Source organism: Anastrepha ludens, chromosome 4 (genome assembly GCF_028408465.1).
Source record: "Anastrepha ludens isolate Willacy chromosome 4, idAnaLude1.1, whole genome shotgun sequence".
Lineage (NCBI taxonomy): Eukaryota > Metazoa > Arthropoda > Insecta > Diptera > Tephritidae > Anastrepha > Anastrepha ludens.
In genome coordinates this window covers 11,106,570-11,131,642 of record NC_071500.1, presented here as the reverse complement: position 1 = coordinate 11,131,642, position 25,073 = coordinate 11,106,570, and the positions used below count along the sequence as shown (strand labels likewise).

The 25,073-nt window shown below is 34.3% G+C and overlaps 1 protein-coding gene across 5 annotated transcripts in view; it reads left to right on the top strand.

Moving 5' to 3' along the window:
- Nucleotides 1–25,073, top strand: part of LOC128862071 (four and a half LIM domains protein 2) — a 151,638-nt gene that overhangs the window by 114,439 nt on the left and 12,126 nt on the right. Inside the window, exon 1 of one of the 5 annotated variants that reach the window (XM_054100484.1) lies at nt 19,869–20,211. The exons of the other annotated variants lie outside the window; for them this stretch is intronic. Coding sequence (XP_053956459.1) covers nt 19,989–20,211 — 223 coding nt within the window. The 5' untranslated portion in view covers nt 19,869–19,988. Of the gene's footprint in view, nt 1–19,868; nt 20,212–25,073 lie in introns of those variants that run through there. 5 annotated transcript variants of the gene reach the window in all.

The following is a 25,073-nucleotide window of genomic DNA, read 5'->3' as shown; positions in this document are numbered from 1 at the left end:
ATTTTAGTGTATTTTAAAAAAAATTGTTTAACAAAAAACGATATTTAAATTTTTTAGGCTTTTTATTTAACTTCTTTTACATACAAAAATTAAAAAAAAAATTTTCAATTTTAATTATTTAAAAATGGCTCTGAAGATAACCCTACTAACAAATTGGACCTGAACGGTGTTGCCCATTTTGGCTCTTCTATTTATCTAAAACACAAAAACGAAAAAAAAGATTAATCAGTATGACTGACGGACCGCTTTGCACCAAAAAAACGATTTTTGAGAGGTTGAAAAATTAAAAAAAAATTAATTCCAGCGAACTATGCAAATATTTATAAAAAATGAACCATTCAGATTCACGAGGTTGTAACTTCGAAAAATTAAAAAAAAGTTTATGCAAATAGTTTTTGATAAATAATGATCACCGCGACGGTAATTTTCAAAAAACACGACTTCGAGATAATCGCGTCTAAAGTTTTGCGTGCATTTCATTTATGGATAATTTTTATTCAGGTCGCGCGCTTCCACGGTCTGTAACTTTTGTTCTAGTGCTCCGATCTTTATGATTTTTTAAATTTATATTTTTAAGATGATGTACTTTTAGAATATGCCATAAAAAATTCGATTCGATTTCGATTTTTTAGTCCAACGCAAGGTATAAAACTCCTTAAAAGCCTATACTTTCGAAATATCGAAAAAACAAAAAATGGATTTTTTGAAAATTCTAGACCACTGGGGGACCCCTTAATTAGCACTCTGGCTAGTAAGGCCTTCGGTGCCAATTTTAAATTTCTATTTAAAAAACAAAAAATTAAATCTGAAAAAAGTGTATATTAAATGTTTAAACAGCCGTGGTTCTTCTAGTTGTTAAAACCCAAATTTTGTATTGTACTTATTGAAAAATATTTGGTCTTCGGTTTAGCCCAAGGCAGCAACATCGCTAATAAAATGTTTTAGTAGTCATTTAGCGGGGCCATTTGTACAGTTGTAATGCAAATATTATTTAAATGGTGGCACAGGAGAAACTACTTATTTGTGAATATGTGTGTGTATGATGGCCTATAAGTATTTCTTACATTTATGTTAAAGTTGACATGTGATTGCGGTACTAGTATGCGGTGTCTTTCCGAACCGCCATACTCACGAATGCGCGCACATTTGCCGCAACTTGTGGCACCCGCATCTGAGCTTAACAACCGTTAACACGCGTGGGGATGGGATTAAGTGCATATGTAGATATGTAAGCAAGTCAACTACCGTTGATGGGCTTCAACCACAGTATTAGATTACAGCAAAAGTCTAGCAATGCGAGCGATCACCTCTTTCTGTACGATTTTACGATATGGGTCCCGTAGTGAAAAGTGAAATTTGTGGTTCTCAACTGCATATTTAAGTGTAACTACATGCATAGCCATAAATAAACAAATTGCCATACTTAAAGCAAGTAGTTTGTAACTCATTCTGAATCCCATTAATTATTGGTAATACAATTTGGACAACAACAATTAATTTGTTTTTTTCTTCAACATAAATATTCACACATAAATATTTGTGGTTTGTTTACGAATATAAATTTATTACTTTTCCATATTTTTGTATATGAATTCATTAGTTAGGTGCATAGAATAGGGTTTTTTGTTGGCTTTCAATGTCATTTTCCACGCAAGTGTTTATTAATATGTGACTTGGCAGTATTTGAGTACTTTGCCATTCACGATTCTATTCGCTCGCGCCTACTCGCCAATTAAGTTTATGCGGATGTATGTATGTGTTAATAGGAAGCAGGCTACCTATTCAGCAGTGATAATTTGTAGGCGGCTGCACCACATCGATGTGTCCATTACTAAATGCTAAACACATACATGGGCACATATATATATTTGTACGTAAATATTTACTATATAAAGGGTGTTTGTTAGAAGCCGAGTAGCACGCAGAAATATATTTTTAATATGCACGAACTTGACTTCATTTAACAGTTGATTTTATGGCATAAGGGGGGTCTCTTATCAGTGGCTTCAAAAAAAGATGTTTTTTCTCAATTTTTTTTTTTTCGAGGCGAAAAAAGCGACACACAGGAATAATCTTTTGCATTTATTTGAAGGCATGATTGAAGAGTAATAAACAATTTTTTAACATAAATAAAAAAACAAAATGGCGGACATATGAGGTGTATCGCACAGCTTCGCGTTGCGCGTGTAAGATTGCGGTCGTAGTTTTCACCTGAAACACAAAAGAAAAATATTGTCTTATGGTAGTAGTCCGGTGTAACGACCGAAATTTCGACGTTTTTTCATGAATCTTTTTTAAAATGAAAATAAAATGCGCTCGTTTTAAAGTTTTTACATGTTTTTATTGGTGTTTTGAAGTATATAAAAAAATTTTTTAAAGTTAATTTTATATTAATAGGTCTATTTATAAGTTCGTGCGGTTTTACAACAGATGGCGTAACTTGATTATTATTCCATCGATCCACATTTCCAAACATTCATTGGAGAGCTTCTGTCGTAAGGCACAAACGTCAGTATAAGTTTTTTATTTGAAGCGTAAACAACAATATTTTTACCACACTTGAAAATGTCGAATTTCGTGCCAAATAATGTGTTTTTGCGGGGAATTCTTCTTCATTATTTTAATATGAAGAAAAAAGCAGCCGAAAGTCATCGTATCTTGGTGGAAGTTTATGGTGAGCATGCTCTATCTGAGCGAACGTGCCAGAAGTGGTTTGCACGCTTTAAAAGTGGTGATTTTGGCTTGGAAGACGAAGAACGCGAGGGTGCGCCGCCAAAGTTCATGGATACCGAATTGGAGGAATTGCTCGATCAAGATCCGGCTCAAACGCAAGAAGAGGTTGCAAAAACTTTGGGAGTTGATCAATCAACCATTTCCAAACGTTTAAAAGCCATGGGAATGATCCGAAAGGTAGGCCATTGGGTGCCGTATGAATTGAAGCCAAGAGACGTTGAACGCCGTTTTATGGCATGCGAACAACTGCTTCAACGGCACAAAAGAAAGGGTTTTTTGCATCGAATTGTGACTGGCGATGAAAAGTGGGTCCATTACGACAATCCAAAACGTCGGGCAACGTATGGATACCCTGGCCATGCTTCAACATCGACGTCGGCGCAGAATATTCATGGCCTGAAGGTTATGCTGTGTATCTGGTGGGACCAGCTGGGTGTTGTGTATTATGAGCTACTGAAACCGAATGAAACGATTACGGGGGATGTCTACCGACGACAATTGATGCGTTTGAGCCGAGCACTGCGAGAAAAACGGCCGCAATACGCCGATAGACACGACAAAGTTATTTTGCAACATGACAATGCTCGGCCACATGTTGCACAAGTGGTCAAAACATACTTAGAAACGCTCAAATGGGATGTCCTACCCCACCCGCCGTATAGTCCAGACCTTGCGCCATCCGATTACTATCTCTTCCGATCGATGCAACATGGCCTGGCTGACCAGCACTTCCGTAATTACGATGAAGTCAAAAAATGGATCGATTCGTGGATTGCGGCAAAACCGACCGAATTTTTCACAAAGGGAATCCGTGAATTGCCAGAAAGATGGGAAAAAGTAGTAGTAAGCGATGGACAATATTTTGAATATTAAATTTGTAACCATTTTACGTCAATAAAGTTTCAAATTTCGAAAAAAAACCGCACGAACTTATTCATAGTCCTATTAATTTGTTTAAAATTTTTGACGTCAAAGTGGAGTCCTTAAAAAAAAGATGAGTTGGTTCGCCTTCGCACAGCCTTCCAAAGACATCTGAAGTAAACAATTTAAAGAGATTATTATTCTGTAGGCTTTATTTTAGGTCCCGAACCTAAAATATACATAAAAATAAAAAAAAAAATAAAAAATGGCGGACTTGTGAAAAAAGTTCTCAAAATCTAATTTTTTTCTTCATAAATTGTTTAAATTAAATCGTTTATTATTAAAAAATTAAATGTTTTAAAGGTCCGGGATCTAGATATGTGTGTCTAGAATAACTGGTTAAATTTTTAGCCAAATCGGTTGAATATTTTTGAGTCAGTGATTCCCCGAAATTTCGAAAACATGGTTTTGAGAAAAACGCGTTTAAAGTTTCGACAACGCTTTCATACACACTACGGCGCGCTCTCTTATTTTAGGTATAACTTTAAAAATAATTCAGATTTCTGTCCGAAATTTTTATAATATATTTTTAGGATGTTTTTCTTCCGAAAAATGTAAAACAAAAAAATCGATTTTTTGAACCCGTCACTACTCTTGTATAAAAAAATTGTATCATAACTTTGTAAACTCCTATGTTAAAATCATTTTGGGCTATAAATGAAATGAAATGAAATAGACTACTCTTGTATAAAAATACGAAAAAATTAACACAAAATTATTTGTTGAAAAAAAGTGTTTTTTTTTTTTTAAAGTGGTGTTAAATAACATTAAAAAATGATTTTTTTTTTGTATTTTGTTAGTTAATTAGTTGCGCATTTTAAGTATCTTTATATACAATAGATTATCGGTTTAAAGCGATAACTTTCGTCGTTTTTTTTTTAAATCTTACACGCCATTTTCAAAAACATGGTTTTGAGAAAACGTGTTTCAAAGTTTTCAAAAGGTAGACAGTATACTCACACGAGGGACGGAACACAGGCCTGTAACTCCGAAAGCACTTTGAATTCCGCTATAAAATTTTGAGGGCATATTCTCCTATAATATATCTATCGATTGCAGTAAAAAAATTCGATTTTTTTAAGCCGACTGATAAGAGGCCCCCTTCATTTTCTTTTAAGGAAAAGAGATGCATTACTTTTATTTTTTACTTTGCGCAAATGGTTTAAAACTATTTTATGGTCGATTTTTAACTCCTTGGCGATGTTACGACTACTAACAAGCCGATCAACCTCGATTATTTCTGTTATTTTATCGATATTTTCGACATTTTCTTTAAGGGGTTGTGACTACCCGAATTTTCAAAAAATTGGATTTTTTGCATTTTCTTAAAGTATAATATCTTAGAAATATTGTGGAAAAATTTGAAGTGAATCCGACAAACACTTTTCGAGTTATTGAACAATTAACAAAAGGCGCTTGGGCGCTCCGGAGCAGACAGCAAAACTTTAAAAGCGTTTTTCTCAAAACTTTGTTTTTTGAGCTGGTGATCACTGTAACTTAAAAACCGGTTGGTAGATTTCAATAAAGTTTAAGCTGCTTGAAAAACATAAAAAACTCGTGCCTGATCGAGGATTTTTTTTTCTCAAATTTCCATTGTTTTTAACAATTAATTGTCGGTTTTTTTCTCGAAAATCTTAAAAATATTGTTAATTTTGAAAAACAAAAAAAACCTTCGTACAGTCATAAGATTCTCTTTTAATGAAACAAATTTATCTTGTCCGATTGAGTTTAGAAGAATCTCCAAGTACTTGTGATGAACACCGCAAGCGGCTTCTGGAGAAACGGGCGCCACACAAACAGCGATAACTTTTACAATTATTAGTTGATTTTTTTTTTTTGAAATTTTGCTAAAATCAAGTTGAAACCTGATATTATTGTTTATATTTTTGTAAAATAAAGCAATTGAATAGCAAAAAAAAATTATTGAAAATCATCATTTTTTCGGGCCTCTGACTACCCGTAACCCATTCACATCACAAATTCCTAAACGGCATCGACGAAACCAAAATTGCACGAAATTTGCTGTTACAGTAGCGGCACCATAAACACCATTCACTGTTTAAGCCTGGTCAGGCCTGTCTTGCATTTTCGCATTTTCGCCTTTATCAAAAAAAAAAACTGTACAATGTACCGAATTTTCGCTTTGTTGACTTCCAATGTTAACTCGCTGTAACTCACAACTGAATGGAACACACAAAAAACAGCTAACGAATTTTCTTAGTATGAAATGTCACCTTGACAACCAGCATCAACTTTAAGTTGTTGGATCGATAATTTACGAGATATCGATCACTACAGCCAGCTAATGAGAAAATAATGGATTTCTTTTCCACCAAACTAATATTCTGGCTGCCGTTGTAGCCGAATGGGTTGGTGCGTAACCAACATTCTGAAGTGCACAGTTTGAAAACCACAGGCACGAAACACCCAAAATGATAGAAAAGGATTTCTCTAATAGCGGTTGTACCTCGACCCGGCAAGGCCAAACCTACGAGTGTTTTTCTGTCGCGAAAAAGCTCCTCATAAAAAATCATCCACTGTTCAGAAACGGCTTAAAACTTTAGGTCCTCTCCATATTGAGGCGAAAAACATTAAGACCCACAACATAAATAAGAGGAAGAGCTCGGTCAACCACCCATGAAAGGTTGTTGGTATACAACATCGATCATGTGGCCTCCACGACTGACGCATTCATCGCGTAGCCTGGCAGTTCTATTGTCACACACTCTTTGCACTTTGTACGGGCTATATTCCCCCAATAACTCAACGAAAGTTGGCTTTGGCTGCTCAGTTCTACACTTTTTCTGGTTTACCAATGCACGCATGCAACTGTACATATACATGCAATCTCAGCGAAATTAAACTAAAGGTGTCAAATCGCACAAAGGAGATGGCCAGTGATTACAATAGCCCATAAAACGCAACAATTGTTGACTTTTCCCGGATGTAGTGAAATTTCAAAAAAAAAAAAAAAAAAAAAAAAAAAAATTATCATAACGAACTAAACCTATTTTTCAAAACAAAAAAAAAACACAAAAAAAAACAATTAATTGAAAAAAATTTTAAAGGTTACTCCGGCCGGCTAAACTCATGTCTTGAAGAATTACCAAGTCAAAGTCATCTCAAAACAGCTGAGAGTTGTTAAAGCAGTTTTAACAATTTACAATTCCCGACTTAAAACAAAAACCCACACCCTTTAGCACACATACATTTGTATCATGGATATGTCAGTGTGCCAGTGGAAATTCGCAAAATTGGTTATTGCATGCAACTCGTTGTGTACGCTCTGAGAAATGTTGGCGTGCTGGTGGGAAAAAGAATTGCCTTACATTCTATGAATGAATTTGAAATTTGAATTGTAAATGCCTCCACAACAACAACAGCTAATTATTTGCTTTATAAAGATTGTTGATATGCAAATTTTGCGTTTAAAGGTGTTTTTATGGCCATTCAATAAATTTCTGACTTTTATTATGGAAATACATTAATTAAAATATTGCAATTACTTATGCACATATTTTGGTTGACATAATACGCCTGCGAACAATTTATTACTTTCTCTTATTTATATGGGCAAAACCTTTCATATTTCTTGACATTTGTTATTACATATTTGTTTAATTGTTTATGCGCTTTTTTAGGTTGTTTATTTGTTTTTGGGGCAGTATACTGAAATTCGAAAATTTATTTTCATTTCGCGCAGTATCTGTCACCATGGATTGAGCCTTAAACGCTACCCCTGAAATATTACGCACCTGAACTCCTGCGGGTCGGGGCTTCAAATTTAATAATTTGTGATGCTTTCCATTTCAATTCAACCGGGCTATTCGGGTCATGTTCTTCGATTTCGATGTAACTTAAATATGTTGCTCTCTGGTCGAAATAATGAGACACGTATTTTTTTGTTCACCCGAAAAAAATTTTTTTCAAGAGTTATCGGCAATTTTGTTTTTCGCCTCAAACTCGATTTGTTTTAATTATATATTATAAGAAAAAATTTTTTTTAAATGCCCATAACTTAGTCAAAAATGAACCGATTTTAATAATTCTGGGTTCAAAATGATCGTAATTACTTACACAAGCGACTTAATGTAGAAACAATTGCAAAAAAGTAGTTGAAAATTTTTTATTTAGCAATTTATGCCTGGAAAAAATTTGCCGTAAGGCTCCTACATCAGCCGTTCAGAGGCGGCGTAAAACTCTAGGCTGAAAAGCCTCCGAAATTAAAAAAATTGTAAGAATTAGAAAACAAAATTAGAAATTAAAAAAATATATATATTTTTTTTTTAGTTTTCATATCATTTTTTGTGCGGTAAAGAACTCTATGCTGAAAATCCCCCAAAATCCAAAAAATTGTAAGAATTAAAAAAAAATAAATTGAAAAAAAATATCTTTTCTTTTATTAACACACTTTTATTAGGTGGGGTTGTATGTATGTATGTAACGGAATCTTTGAGCTTAATTTTCACTGGCTTCTAAACATCTGATCGACTTGAAATTTTGCACACCTATCAAGGACCGATGACAATGCAATAATTTGATAAAAGTTTTCCATTATCCTTATTGGGATTGCCAGGATTAATATTTTCTTTTTTTACCTGTGGGCAAAAAGTAAGGTGAATTTGGTTGTAAAATGAAAAATCTTTATTTATTCTTGTAAATCAATTTCATCCCCTTCAAAATAATGCCCTCTCGATGAAATACACTTATGCCAACGATTTTTCCAATCCCCGAAACATGCCAAATAGTCCATTTCCGGTAGTGGTCTCTTGAGTTTTGGGAATAGCCAGAAGTCACACGGAGCCAAATCAGGCGAATACGGTGGTTGCGGAACGATATGCGTGGAGTTTTTGGCGAAATAGTCACGAAGAACGAGTGCAGTGTGAGACATGTTATTAGCTCGGGTTGTATGTATGAATGACTGTAACGGAATCTTTGAGCTTAATTTTCACTGGCTTCTAAAAATCTGATCGACTCGGAACAAACAACATAGATGACTAGATGGGAAACTCTTTTTCTCGTGAGAGCGCTGAAAAATGTGCATTTTTTATAACATTTGCCAATATTGCCATACCGGTAGAAACATGAATTGGGTATTTTTTTAAATAAAAATTGGGAATTTTTAGTGTCCACACCACCATTGAGGTTAGTATTTAGTGTGTGGTTGTGTAATATTATATTACTCGTAAACACCTACATATACTAAAAATAAAAAATTGTTAAAAAAAAAATAAAAATCTCGCTTTTATTGCTAATCGAACTAAAAAGTAGAAAATAAATTTTAATGACAAAGGGACCTATAATGAAGTAATAGCAAATCGAAGGATCAGTCATAGTCAACTACCTCAGAACAGAATTATAACAAAAATTAAGATACAAATAGAGTAATTCAAATTAGAGTTAAAAGCGTGGGATGCATTTTGCTTCACTTTCATAACCCTCTGTACATAGGTAGTTGCCAATAGAATGATTGTAATATTTACTATATCAAGCATTCATTATAGGTCCCTTTGTCATTAAAATTTATTTTCTACTTTTTAGTTCGATTAGCAATAAAAGCGTGTTTTTTAGTTTTTTTAAACTATTTTTTATTTTTAATATTATTTTTTTGCGCATTTGTCGAGAGAAATTAAAGCGGAGACTAAATAATATATATCTGTTATAAGGCCTCTTTTTTTCGCCAAGACCAAGCAAGTGGCGAATAGGTGAAGCAACTGGTAGAAGTGAACATATCGCACTTGTTACGTTAAAGCGTAACAACTCAAAATTTCCAAATTTTAGTTTTTTGCAAGAAAACAATGTACAGTGGTCATCTCTACCCACTGTAAAAATCGTTCAGTCGTTTGTCTAGTCTTTCCTTAAAAAAACCGCTATGACTCTCTTTGTTTTCAGAATGACTTCTTTTGTCTCAACTAAAGAGTTACATTTTTAGTTGTCTCCAAGTGTTTGACCAAATTTGTGTCACATAAAGTGTAACATTTTGAATTGTGCCTGTTTACAACCAAACGGTTTGTTTAAAATATACCACTAAGTGTATAAAAAAATTTCAAGAAAAGAGTAACAACTCAAAAATTTGTTATTTTAGCGCAACTACTAAACAAATAAGAATGAAACAACCGTTATATTGTTTTTAATGATATTTTCGTGCAATTACATATTTTTTTCCTTGTAATATATTATTAATATTTACGGAAACAGTTTTTCGTCTCTACTGAAAATGTTCAGATTTTGAGTTGTTACGCTTTAACGTAACAAGTACGATATGTTGGCAGCGCGGGAAGAGAGCGGTCTTAAATCACATGTGCTGGTAAGGCAGTGCGGCCTACTGAGCTATAGCCATACTCACTAGCGGCGCATCTTACTCGATAACCTTGTTGTTGCTTTGCTTTGTTGCAAATTTTTCGACAAGTTAATCGAGCATAGAGATAGTGAGCGGGTAAATGGCGAATAGAAGAGACCTCTGCAACATTTTTTATTAAATTTACGCGAAAGTGAATTTTACTCTTAGGATAAATTGAAGTTTGCTGCCTAATATTTCCATATACAACTTGTTTGATAGTTTCGTGTAAGCTATGCAAGTATGTTTGTCTACAGGGGTACTAGAAAAGTTGTCCTAGATACTGAAGGGATCCTAGTGGTCTAGAGCTCGAATATTTAGGGTATTTTCAGAAATTTTTTTTACAATGAAAAAAAATGGAAAACGATATTTAAATTGTTTAGGCTTTTTATTTAACTTCTTTTACATACAAAAATGAAAAAAAATTGCACAAAAATTATTATATACCTTTAAAATCAGTTCAAAAAGACGAACCATGCCTACTATTCCGCTTTTTTCGTGTTGAGTAGTCGCTATTCTGCCAAAACTACTGATCATATTTGCAATTTTATTCTTCCCAGCCCAAATAAAATATAAATGTTTTTTTCAATAAATTGACTTCTGCTTCCTTAGAGTGCACTTAACCGTAAGCATTGCTATTTCAAGTGCCGTAGCATTTGTTATATTATTCACAATGCGCTCCAGCACTCATTCCGTATGCCAAAGTGGTTGCACTTCAAGTGCTGAAATAACTTTCAGTCATTTCGTGGTCACGTCATACTTGCGCTTTCATTGAGTGGTGCCAGACGGGCACTCCTCGTGTACACATAAGCAAAGCTATGCTTCATTGTAGTCGTCTTGCGTCAAATTTTTAAATATTTATGCTTATTAGTTATTTACTTAACTATGCATACATACATACATACATACATACATACATGCATACATACATACATTTTCCAAACTTATTTCATGGCGATTGTAATTGTAATTTCTTTTGCTTGGTTTCCTGTAACGGAGCAGTTTAACAGCGCCGTTCTATTTTGATTAATTTGTTAAATTTATGCCGCACATACACTCACGCATTTACTCTGTTTTTCTCTTCAACTTCTCCGCCAGTTTTTAATCAATTCATTTGCCAATTAATTGGCAATAATTAGGGAAGCCAATCAATATTTACCCCGGTGCCTCTACAACTAATTGGCAAAAATACGAATGCGGCTACATAAAACTCTTAAAAACAAAAACCTCTCAATTTTGCATTGTTTATTTATTTTTTAGGTACTATTTAATTTTTATTAAGCTGTAGTTGACCTCAAAATTGCGTTGGTTGGGCAATGAAAATATGATATTGAGACGACAGCCGCCCGCCCACAGTGCTTATGGCCAATATCGAGCGGAAAGTGGTTAAACATTGAAAATTGTAGGTAAACGGCGAATTTTCTGTATGTATTTCATATGAATGTATGTTTTTTTGTATGATAGTATGCGCACAAATACTTTTTTTAGGAAAATTTAATTGAGCTGTTAAGTGATCATGATTTTTTCGAAGGTCAAATTAATGTGCATATAAACGTACGTACATATGTGGGCATCTATAGGTATATTGAATTAAGTTCGTAGTGTATGAATTTGAAGTTTATGTATGTGCATAAGTATATGCATATATAGGTTAGGTTAGGTTGGTATGGTTGCCCAAAGAATGAGCACATTTGGACGAAGAATAATGGATTCGTCCTTTGTGATACCATTTTGAAGGAGGTGAGGTGAAAGAGAAGGCCCGATGGGATACAGGGAGAGCACGGGTAGAGGTGGTGGTGGGATGGTTAGCAGGGTGGGTTTTAGAGTGTGTGGATTACGAACGATGACTATGCTGATATTTTGTCAACCTCAGAAGCTCGCCCGAGCGCCCCCGATCCACACGTGGCCAGAAGGATTTCGCGGCCTTACAAGTTTGTATACTTGCCCAACGCTCGTTGAGCTGGCGCGATGCCCATCTCTCCAGGAGCAGACCGCAGGTAGTCAGGGGGATCCCAATTCTCTCCCTTCGCGGGGAAATCACCTCACATGTTTTTTTGAATCACTTCCTCTAGGAAGTCAAAAGAGTCTATAACAAATTGAAAAAATTCTCGACCGCCGTCTATGCGTTACTGTAAACCTATCCAATTTCATTTTTGCTTTGCTGAAAAAAAAAAACAATGAAGCTATTATTTGCTGCTCTCCTCATATGATTGCAGTCGCAGTGCAGTGGTGTTATTAAGAAATTTTTATTAATTTGTATAAATTCATTTCAAATCGAGTCAAACACGAATTCAACACCTAAACAAATTTATCATTATGATGGCATCTTTTTTTCGCACCTCAAACTGGTAGAAGGCCAAAAAATAACTGAAATAATATGCATATGTATGCGAGTTTACGGCTTAAAACCAGTAAGATAATTCTATACCAAAAAGAAAAAAACAAAAACAAAATTATCAATTAATATCAACTATGAAGGAACCAATAACAAAAATTCTAGTTATTTGAGAGTCGTTACTACTTAGGCATTTTGGAGTAACTCTAATATAAAAAAATAAAAAGCTTATAGAAAAGTAATTAATTGCATGCATACAAGCGCACAGTTACAAGCTTTCCGAAAAACAGTTTAAATATTTTTATATTGCAACAAAAAAATTGAACTTCCTACTTCTTATCTCAGCAAAATCGAAATTTATAGATTAGGCGATTCGTCAGCATGTGAAAAGCAGTATGCAAGTAAAAAAATTCCACAAGCCTCAAAACCATTTAGAAAACGCAACACCAACTTTCCGTGGTGTCATTGCGACGACTTAAAGTCTACCGGTGCTTCGCGCCTCAAGCTGATACGGGTATGACATCATGGCCAAAATTGATCTTTGGTTGTGTGTATTTACTTTTTTGTTGTTGTTTTTGCCAACACGACACCAAGACCTGTTTAACCGGCAAATTAAAAAAAAAAAATATATATATAACAATTTTTCATAATATAGTTTTTTCAATTAATTTTTTTTCTTTTTTGTGATTAAATTTGGCTATGCGATAATGGTCATTTGTAAATGTCAAAAAGCAAGACAACGAAATTTCTATTTTAGCGCAAAAATAAAATTTAATTAATAGTAAACATGTATATAATATTTATTCGTACACACATACATGCATGCATATACATGTACATACAGTGGCCGACAGAAGTCTGCATACACCCCTCCCTTTCGTTGTTTACAAAGTGCAAACACTTTGCTTAAAAATGTGTTTATGCAATTTCATTTGAAATCTTTTTCTAATCGACTTAACTAAAACAAATCCATTCTTTAACATAAAACAACACGTTAGACGTTAGAAATTTAGTTAATCAGCACAGGAAAGAAAAAAAATCATGTGGCGAAATTTCGAAAATCTTAAACTTAATTCGTGCAACAGTCCAGACCATTGTAAAAAACTTTAAAAATAGTGGTTCCACCGAAAATAAGCCGCGAAGTGACCGCTCGAGCAAACTATGTCGCAGAGACGTCAGCTTGATTCTAAAAGAAGTGGACAAAAATCCAAAAGTTTCTCCTCCGAAATTGGCCGAGGATATAGCAAGCGCATCCAAGAAGTGCGCTCATCAAAGAACAATTTAAAGAGCTCTGAACAAAAACGGCTTTCATAGTAGAACACCACGAAAAAAGCCCCTTATTTCTGAAAAAAAAAACCGTAAACTTCGCCTGAAGTTCGCCAAAGCGCACAGGGAAAAGGGGATGGATTTTTGGCAAAAAGTTTTGTTTACAGATGAGTCGAAGTTTAATATATTCGGTAGAGCAAAAGTGTGGCGGCAAACAAATACTGGTTTGGGGAGCTGTTGCTGCATCTGGAGTTTGAAGATTAGTATTTATTGAAGTGGAATATGGATCGTTATAAATACAAATCACTATTGGAAGTCAATCGGAAATCTTCGGGGATGATTTGAGGTTTGGTCCAGGTTGGGTATTTCAACAGGCAATTAAAGACATCACCGCAAAGCCCAGATTTGAATATTATTGAACATGTCTGGGAAATTGTAGATCGAAAAATTAGGAAAAATCCGATTTCAAGCGCTTCAGTACTCAAAGAACGACTAATAGAAGTTTGGAACAATATAACTTCGGCAGAGCTAACAAATTTAGTCTCCTCGATGCCACGACGACTTCAAGCCGTAATTGATGCTAATGGTGGACCAACTTAATACCAAGAAGCAATATTACTTAGAGTTAAGGAAGTTTTTCACACTGGAGTAAGACATTTGTGTACTGTATGTAGGCTTTTGTCAACGTTGGTTTGAGGTTTTTTTTGCCACAGCTTTGCTATTTTATGTTAATGTATGGATTTTTTAAAGTTTATAATGATTAGAAAAAGCTTTCAAATAAAACTGTGTAAACATATTTTTCAGTAAAGTTTTTGAACTTTCAATCCAGTGGAAATGGGAGGTGTATGCAGACTTTTGTCGGTCACTGTATGTATCTATTTGAAGTTTTAATGGTAATGAAAGCAAAATGGGAATTTATTATTAACGGAGAGCCAAATTCAATTTTGAATAAAGGCAGAAAATGAAATTAATAAGAGGAAATTGTTGATGTGTTGGACGGGAAAGTAATTTTGTGCTGCGCTTTAAAATTTAAAAACATTAGAGGAAAATACCATTAATACCATAATACCAACTATGCAATCAAATATTATAAGAAATTAACTTGGAAGCTGAAGTGTTATAAAATTTATAAATATTGTATCAAAATTTCAAATAGCCAAGTTAAATTGTAAAAAATTTATAATTGAATACTTAGTAGAATACTATGTAGAATTTAATACAATACAAAAGATTGAAATTTGTTTCTCGTTGAGGAAACTTTAGAACACCTTCTGTGCGTTTGCCCGGCATTATTAAAAACGCGTCTAAAATGCCTGGGAGCCCCATTGTTTGAGGGTCTGGAGAAGGTCTCAAAAGCGGATCTCCCAGCTCTGCCTAAATTCGCCAAAAGCGCTAACATCCTACATGATGTCTACTTTCGGTATTCATAGAGGTCGGTCTCCATTTGGTATCGCTAGGGACCAAAAAGTGTATGCGTGGCTTATTGCCAACCAGACTAACCTAACCTAACCTAAATTGTTCCTATGTATACGGAAAAATATTGCTATGTATGGCTGCGTACACTATTTCTCGGTTATTCGCCCGAAGTTACCGAAATTAGACAGAGGCCCGAAAAAATGATGATTTCTTTTGCCAGTCAGTTGCTTTATTTTACAAAAATTAGAACCATAATATTAATATCGGGTTTGGACGTGACTGTAGCAAAATTTCAAAAAAAAAAAAATTGATAATTTTAAAAGTTATCGCTGTTTGTGTGGCGCTCGTTTCTCCAGAAGTCCCTTGCGGTGATCAGCACAAGTCCTTTGAGATTAATCTAAACTCAATCGGAGAAGAAAAATGAGTTCTATTAATAGATAATTTTGTGACTGATCGAAACTTTTTTTTTCAAAATTAACAATATGGCGGCCTCAGGAAATAATTTTTAGATTTTCGATAAAAACCCAACAATTAATTGTTAAAAAAAAAATCGAAATTAAAAAAATCCTCGATCAGGTACGAATTTTTTGTGTTTTTCAAAAGCAATATAAACTTTATTGAAATCTACCAATCGGTTTTTAAGTTACAGTGATCACCAGTTCAAAAAACATAGTTTTGACAAAAACGCATTTAAAGTTGTGCTATCGATGCTACCGGAGCGCCCAAGCGCCCTTTGTTAAATGTTGACTAACTCGAAAAGTATTTGTCGGATTCACTTCAAATTTTCACACAATATTTTTAAGATATTATACTTTAAGAAAATGCAAAAACAAAAAAAAACAATTTTTCGAAAATTCTGACTACCCCTAACCCCTTAAATATTTACCTTAAGGGGTTACATGGGTTTCATGGGTTCAAAGAATCAATTTTTTTCTTGCTTATTAATTTCTACAATATCTCGAGAATATTATCCTAAATTTTCAAGTTGATCTAAATAATAGTTTCGGAGATACAGCCTTTGGAAGGTGTGCGCTCCAAGCCACTTTTATTGTTACTCAAAACTTTAAAGCGGTTTTTCTGGAACCGTGTTTTCAAAGTCGGTTGTCAAATGTTCTCGAAAACTATATTACTCAACCGATCTTGATGAAATTTTACACAGGTGTTCGAGACACAATTTACTCGTGCTTGAAGGAAGGATTTTTTTTTTCAATTACAACTATTTAAAAAAAAAAAAAAAAATGTCAAGCAAATTTCACCGAAATTTTCATTTTTTTTTGGAAAAATGTCTGCAAACATTCCAATTTTTCCTTTTTTTTTTCTTTCCTTCGTTCAAGCACGAGTTTATGGTCTTATTATTTTTGTATAAAAAAATCGATAATCCCGTCAGGAGTTATGCTGACAACGCGGACGCACCTTTTTTTCGAGGTGTCACCGGAAATGACGTCACAATGGAGGAGTTTTAATTTTTTTTTTTTGAAAATTTCAGAAATTATTCTTTAAATATGTATCTATAAGACTGAAAAAAGTTTGAATTAAATAAATAATTTTTTACATAGAAAAAAAATAATGAAAATAGGTATTTTTTTACAAGACGAAACCCATGTAACCCCTTAATATGCCTACTCTAAGATCCTTATATTAATTTTCCATCTGGGCAGCTAATTTTGTTCGTGTGCGCCAATCTGAATAAACCGCAATTGATTTCAAAATATCATACATACACACACACACACATACGTTCGTACTGCATATAAACACACGCATAGATCGATATTGATGATGATCACCACACAGCTTATGACAATAGACAAAAGGCAATTGACGTTCACTTTTTTCGCAATCTTCCAATCACTGACAATTGCAATAAATCACAGAGCAATAATATAAATTGTATGAATGCAAGGGTAAAGAAGACCGCATAAAAGTTGCATATCTCGGGTTTTGTGCATAGGAAATGTTGGCACCTAGCATCAAAATTACTTTTATGGAAAAAGGAGCTGTTAGGCTGAATGACAAGCTATAAAAATCTGTTACATAAATATTTGTGTACTTTTTACAAATCAAACATTACATAAGTCGACTTAGCGCTTCATACTTGCCAAGCACTGAATTGCTGGGCTCTAATGCAATATTTAGATTATAAGAAATTCATAACAGTGGCTTAAGAATCCATCTGAATAAAAATTAAATGAAAATAAGAAAGCAAAGTCTGTTAAAATCCAAATTTTATTATATATTTTTTTTTATCAACGAATTGTCTAATGACCCGAGTACGAGGACGTCCAAGGTTAACCTGGGTTGACCAAGCCATAACCGACCTGAAAAAGCTACGAGTTAGGAGCTGGAGATCTGTTGCTACGAACCGTGCAGATTGGAAGAGGATGAAGCTAAAGCTCACCCTGAGCTGTAATCGTTACCTGCTGATGATGATGATGATTAAGGCCGCTTGTGCCGTGCCAGTGTTCCCTGATTTTAGTTTGGAGCCATTTTTTGGTTTCCGCTTTTATACCATTATTTTGGTTAAAGCCGAAAAATGTGGTTGGCCCAATAAATAGCCCTTCTGTCCCTTTTTTTTGGCATAAACGTCTACCTTCTCGTTTCCTTCAAGTCCCTCGTGTCCTAATACCCGAATCAGTGAGACCTGATTATGAGTGGCCAGTTTGTTGAGTGTATTGTTACGCTCTATTAGCACTCTTGACTTGAATGTGAAGCTATTCAAGGCTTTGAGAATCGATTGGCTGTCCGAAAGTATTTTAATTTTGTCTTTCTCGAACCCTCTTTTGGATATGATTTCCTCCACTGTTTCCATTATGACGAAGCGCTCCGCATGGAAAATTGTGTGCCGTTACTGTAACAGCAAATTACGTGCAATTTTGGTTTCGTCGATTCCGTTCAAGCATTTTTGATGTTAAAGAAAATGTCGATAAAATCACAGAAATAATCAAAGTGCCGTAAAGAACACTCTTTTTTTGGGTATTTGGACGCACTCCTCCTCCTATTTGTGGTGTGTGTCTTGATGTTTTTCACAAATGGAGGCACCTTCAACGCCTCCGAGCGGCAGATAGTTTTTTATGAGGCGCTTTTTCATGGCAAAAACACACGCGGAGATTTGCCATTGCCTGACGAGGGGCAACCACTATTAGAAAAAAACCTTTTCTATCATATTGCATTAGATGTTCGCAATTTTAAGCCTGGATACTGCATGCGAGCAGGAGAGAAAGTACGTTCTGCTTTTCAAGGTTTCGAGATTAACAAACCGACGTACGTGATTCATAAGAGGCGAGGGGTTCAGTGAAATTCAATAAACGAAGAGCAAATTGCATAAAAACTCATTATGGTCTTAGTTGTACGGTTGTCATGATGCCATTATATTTTTGTCTGTTTTTCGCTGCTGCTGTTAGTTCGCCGATTGTTTTGAGGCCTGTCCACTCTTTGATGTTGCCTAGCCATGTCATTTTCTTCCTACCAATTCCTCTTTGTGCTTCAATTTTTCCTTGCTTCAGCAGTTTTAAAATATCATACTTGTCAATATCAATATTTATGTTTAGCCCGAAGTCTTTGCTGTGTTTCTCCACTTTGTTTACAATAGTTTGGAGATCCTGGAAATTGTTTGTTACTAACGTTATATCGTCTGCGTAGCGAATGTTATTTATATATATCCCATTAACTTTAATACCTATTTCTGCGTCATTTATTGCTTCTTCACATATTTTTTCTGCGTACACATTAAATAATAGTGGCGATAGAATGCAACCTTGTCTCACTCCTCTGTAGATTTTTGTCTCTCTTGTGGTGCTGTCTCCGAATCTGATTTTTGCAGTCTGATTCCAATATAACTTTTGTATACATTTGACATCATATTTTTTTATGTCCACTTTACTTCTTTTAATTTGAATTTATAATATACATAAAATCACTTTTCGAACGCGCTAAAGTAATTTGAGCCCAAGTCCGCATGCCGGCGATTTATTGCCGATTAGTGAGGTACTTCCATCAGTTGCCTATGGCAGTCTTCTACGCCAACCGGTATTTATAATTCAAATTTTGCTCTTTTAGCTAATTTATTTTTGTCCTTTTTCGGTTTCACTCTCTGTGTGTTGTCCATTTATTGTCTTTATTCAGGAAATGACAAACACTAACTAGCAAATTGCTGCTCTCTTTTGCATACGAGTTCCTTACTTTTTTAAATTTTTTTTAAATTTAAAATACCAGCACTATAACGAATGCGCCACATTTCGTTTGCCTCATTTGGAAAATGGTGAAAAAAGCAATAAAATCGTGACCTACGATGACTGCTTGATTTTCGAAAAATTTCACAACAAATTTTACCAACCAATTTTACCTACTAAACTGGCCAATTTAATTGGCTAAGCATTGGTGAAAAGAAAATATGTAACTTTAAAGTTAAATAAAAGCGAAAACAACCAATACTCGTATTTCCTGGCGCATTCTTTGGAAAAAGAGGCAGCGCTGGGCTGGCGCGTGCAGTTTCCACAGATTTCTACTTGCTGCCATTGCCATGACTTTGGTGCTGATGCCGTACTTGAGCGAGGGAAAAGCGATAGTCGCTGCGACAGCCACTGCAAAGCTTGGAGTTGCTTGACTGGCGGCGTGTCATTGCGCCAAATGCAAGTGGGGTTTTGTTTTTTGGTATTTTTGTTTTTTTTTATAAATTAAGTAAGTACTTGCCAACTTTTTAAGTTACAAAAAATCAATTTCGTTCATGAAAACACATTCCGCTACGCTGTTTTCACTGCCATCGAATACATACTCGTATGTGTGTGTGTAGTTATGTGTGCGCATGTATAAGGTTGAATGCTTTACAATGGGATTTTTGTTTGTTTTGTGAATTAGTTACAACAAATTAATATACAAGAACAAAAAGTGCATATTTAGTTAATTGAACGCGTCATATTGAAGCGCATACCTGTTTGTGTTTACGAATCTCAGTCAAAGCGAGCCGAGCGCCTTTAAAGCACAATGGGCGATGTTGACAAGCTCTCCTCCAGAATGAAATCGCGCCTGCATTTGCAAACAAAAACCATCGGCGCCGATCGCATACGAAAGGCCAAAGAAAATAATGAGGATATTGCGGTGTTGAGTATGTTCCTGCCAAATGCGTCAGCGAAGGAAGAGAATCGCAAATTCTATTGCTCACTTGGCGACTTTTGTCGGCTGGGAGATCCGCGCGCCACCAAAGCAGGTAAAGTGAAAGTTTAAAATGATTCATTTTTTCAAGCTAAGGTAATGAAGCCAAAAATTAATAAAACTATATAAAATGGAGAACGCTTTGCCCAAGAAAAAAATTACGTTTTGGCAAACAAAAATACTTGTAAAATATTTATTAATTATGTGACTTTACTATGAAAAAATATCCAGATTTTGCGTTTTTTTTCTCTTAGTGTTCATAACTTTATCTCTTTTAAGGCATATACCTATGAAATGAGACTTTCAGCTATTAATCCATAGATGCTGCTAGGAATATTTTTAAACCTTCCCAAATGTCTTGTTTTTTTCGTCTGTCATCTGTCAACAATATTCAGTTCATAGTTTGTAACGTTTAATACAACAATGCATGTTTGTCGCTCTTAAAAATGTCCAATTTCGTGCCTTCAAACTACGATTTGCGGGCATCGAAAAACCACTTGTGAAACGCTGCTCTACCGGTTCAAAAGGAAGTCTTTTTTGCATCGAATTGTTATCGGTGATGAAAAACGGGTGTATTTCTCCAATCCCAAGCCTAAACGACCGTATGGTCCGCCCGGCCACAAACCAAAAACAACGGCCAAACCAAGTCGCTTCGGCCGCAAGGCAACGCTATGTGTTTTCTGGGATCAGGTGAAACAGTTGACGGTACACGCTACCAGCGACAATTGGCCGATTTGAACAGCGCTATACACTGAAAACGCCCAGAATATGCCGATCGGCGTCACAAAGTAATTTTTCTTGACGACAATGCACCGCCACATCGAACAAGAGCGACCCGGGAATTGGTAGAGGCGTACGATTGGGAACCGCTGGTGCATGCGGCTTACTCACCAGACTTGGCGCCTTCCGATTATCATTTGTTTGCATCGATGGGCCACGCACTTTTCGAGCAGCGCTTCAATTCTCACGAAGAAGCCAAAAAATGATTCGATGATTGGTTTGCGGCCAAACACGGCCAATTTTTTGGCGCGGCATCCACAAATTGCCTGAGAGATGGGAAAAATGTGTCACTAGCGATGGCTATTATTTTGGAGATTAAATGTGTAACCATTTTTTTTAATAAACGTTTAAAATTGAAAAAAAAGTCTCAGTATATAGGTATGATTAATCTACTATAGCCGCATCTGTGGGATGATACATCGTCGTGCAATGTTTTTTAATGAACAATGACAATTTGATAATTGAAAGAACACATCGCTCCTTTACTTCAATAGAGACGAAACCGAAATAGTGTGAATGCCCAGCTGTCGTTGCTTAGGAACAACACCTTCTTACTGCTTGGAGCGCCACCTGTGTTTCACATTTTTCTGCCAGAAAGATCGCACAGATGGTTGAGGACTTCGCTAAATTTGGTGGGTCTTCCTCTCTCTCTCTCTCTCTCTCTCTCTCTCTCTCTCTCCCTCTCTCCCTCTCTTAGCACACAGTGTGTGGTGGACCATAGCTTCATCAACAATCCTCCTCCAATTCAGTCTCTCTCTTGCCTCATTTCTCCAATTACGAACGTTCATCGCTTTTAAGTCAATCAAGGCTGAGCGATTTTTACGGCAATGAATTCTTGTTTTGATTAAATAGAGAAATATTTCTTAAATTATATGTATGTATGTATGTATGTATGTTGTATTTATGTATGTATGTCAAATAAAAAAGAAATCCTGATTGCATACTCTTATCAGATACTAATTGTCGTGGTTATGCTAGAAGATTCACCTTGACATTTATGATTCAATAAACACCGACCAACGACATCATCCCCGATGCCTTCGTATAGTCATTTAAGACATTTTCAATGTTTATAAATACGTTGTTGTGTATATACACACACATACATACATATGTAGCGGCATTAGTATGTGACTACGTCACTCAGTTCTCTATATTTTCAGAGTAAACTTGCCAAATTAACGTTTCACAACTGTTAAGAAAATAATACAACGCCCACGCAAACGTTGACTGGAGTATCAAAAAATAGCTTATAAATTATGACTAATACTATGGTGCTATATAATTTGGGGGAAAAAAGTTGTTTGTTAAAAGGCTTTAGATGAGATCACGTCGATGATTTTATATTCATATGTATCTACATACACAGTTGTAATAAAAAATGATACAGACATTTATTTCCTATTCTGTATGTACGCATATTTGTATCTATACGAGTATGTCTCGCTAAGATTATGAGTTCACTTATAAATTTGTTCCGAACTTCTTTCTCTGTTCGTTAACCTCAGCGCTATGATTTATTTATGCATCTTGATAGTACATTAAGCATATATGTATGTATGTATGTATGTATGTATGTATATGCATTTTGATTTTTTGCTATTTCTGTACGAAAGCGTCTGGAAAGTTTTGCAAAGCATTCGTTACACATTTTCAGCTTTTCCTTATACCAGCAGATTTTTGTATGAAAACTCAGAAGATTGCTGAGAATTTTTTGCATGTGACGTGATGTACATATACATATACGCATACTGAAAAATCAAGGGACAGTTGAAAAAAAAGTAATACGGAACACTTTTTGTATTGTTTATACTGCGCTCACATTTTGCGTTTGCGCTTTTAAGCAACAGCATTACAGGGGCGTTCACAATAAAATCAGCGCGCCATTTTACAAAGTTTTCACTATTGAATAATTTTAATTTAATTTGTGGGTTTTTTATTTTTATTGGTATTTTTGTTTTATCTTTTTTTATATTTTTTTTAATGGCTTTTTTTTAATTTTGGAAATGATCTTCAATTTTTTTGAAAATTGGTTTATTTGTAGGGTTTAATATAATAAAAAGTAAGCTGGAACAATTTGGAAACAAATTTAATAATTTTGAGATCTATTCAAGGTTGACAATTTTGGTATGACGCTTTTCAAAGTCAAATATCTTCGGTTCTTTTTACATTTTTATAAATATTTAATTTTCTTAAGATAGAATCTAATTAAAAAAAAATTTTTTAGAACAAAAATTACAACATTTCTTCATCTTGATTGCGCGATACCCGCTAACGCAATTTTGGCCGAGTTTAATGAAGTACAAAGTTTCTTTCTCGTGCTAACCAGCGTCAGTTAGAAACACCAAGTGAAGCAAGGCCTTACAAAAGTACAATTAGAAACAAATTAAAAACAAGAAATTTAAAAAAAAATAAAATAAAAATAAAATATTCTAATTTGAAAACTTATTAAAAAAAACTATATATTTAAATATATGAATATAAAAAAATAAATAAATGAAAACGAAAATTGTATATTTAAATATACAAATATAGTATATAATATATATACAAATATTACAATTAAAATTGAAAAAAAAAATTTTTAAAAATAGTTTAATAATAAAAAAATGTATTGCAACAAAAAATATATATTTAGATATGTAAATATATTTTTTAAAACTAATTTTTAAATTAAAATATTTCTTTTTATATTTTTTGGAGCAAAAATTACAATTACAATTGGAAAATAATTACAATTAAAATTGAGAAAAAAATTAAAAAAAAAAAACAATATTTTAAAATAAAAAAGTTTATTACAACAAAAAATATATATTTATATATGGAAATATGTTAGTTTAAAAAGTATATTTAAATATATAATATAATAGAATGTATATATATGTTAAGTGTTTTTTTAAATACATTTTTTTAAATTAATTTTCAAATTAAAATTTATAGATTTTTTTTAAATATTTTTTTAATACTTCTATTGTACATTTTTTTAAATTTATTTTAGAATTAAAAAATCTGTTTTTATGTTTTTTGGAGCAAATATTCCAATTAAAATTGAAAAAAAAAATTTTTTATTTAAAAATTAATTAAATAATTATATATAATTTTTTTTTTGGAACAAAAAATACAATTACAAAGAAGTATTTTATTTTAAAAACTAATTTTAAGAAATATATTTAAAAAAAAGTATATATTTTCATATACAGGGCCGTCGAGGTAAATCCGGAATGTTGAACTTAAAAACAAAACTATTGGATATTTACTCAAAAATAATTGTATTTGCACTTAACTTTGTATAATGTGAGTACACATATCATAGTTGAAAATTATTCAATGTAACCTCCATCTCGTGCAATTACCTGCTCCAGCCGGAACCTGAAGCACCCACATGCGCGAGCTACCTCCTCTTTGTCCATTGTGGTCATCACTCCCTCGATGGTTGTCTTCAGAGCCTCCTTAGTGTTATGAGGCTTCGCGTTAACTTTTGCTTCAACTGTGCCCCACACGTAATAATCAAGAGGATTGCAGACTGGGCTTGAAGGTGGCCAAAAATCTGGTGACCAGTGGTAGGGTAGGTTATTCTGGAGCCAAGCCTGAGTCTTCTTTGCCTTGTGAGCAGGTGCGGAGTCCTGCTGAAACACATATTCTCTTCCAGCAGCCACGCGGTCCATCCAGGGTTTAACAACTTGCGTTTTTTTGTAACCAAACCACTCAATTATCTCTTTAGGGCTTTTTCCGGCGCGAAGTGACTCTAGTATCGCAGCTCTTCTGTCCTGCTCTCGACTCATCGTTTCACTAGCACTTACTCCGGCACTCCAATGTCAATCAGGAAACAATACACTAAACATATGTCCCTTTATCAGGGGTTTAAGACTTAACGCTACTGCTCCAGAGCTTTCGAAATGTTTTCCGGATTTACCTCGACGGCCCTGTATATAAATACATATATATTTTATATTAAATATATACATTTTTTATATATTTGTGTTTTTAATATTTATTTGGTGTGATTTTTTTTCAATTTTTGGGAAACATTTTTTTTTCATTTGTGGAAAACACCCTCACACCCTCACACACTTTTCATCCTCATTGATTTTTCATTAAAGCTGCGACTATGCTCAGTAATCCCTTAAATTTGTATAA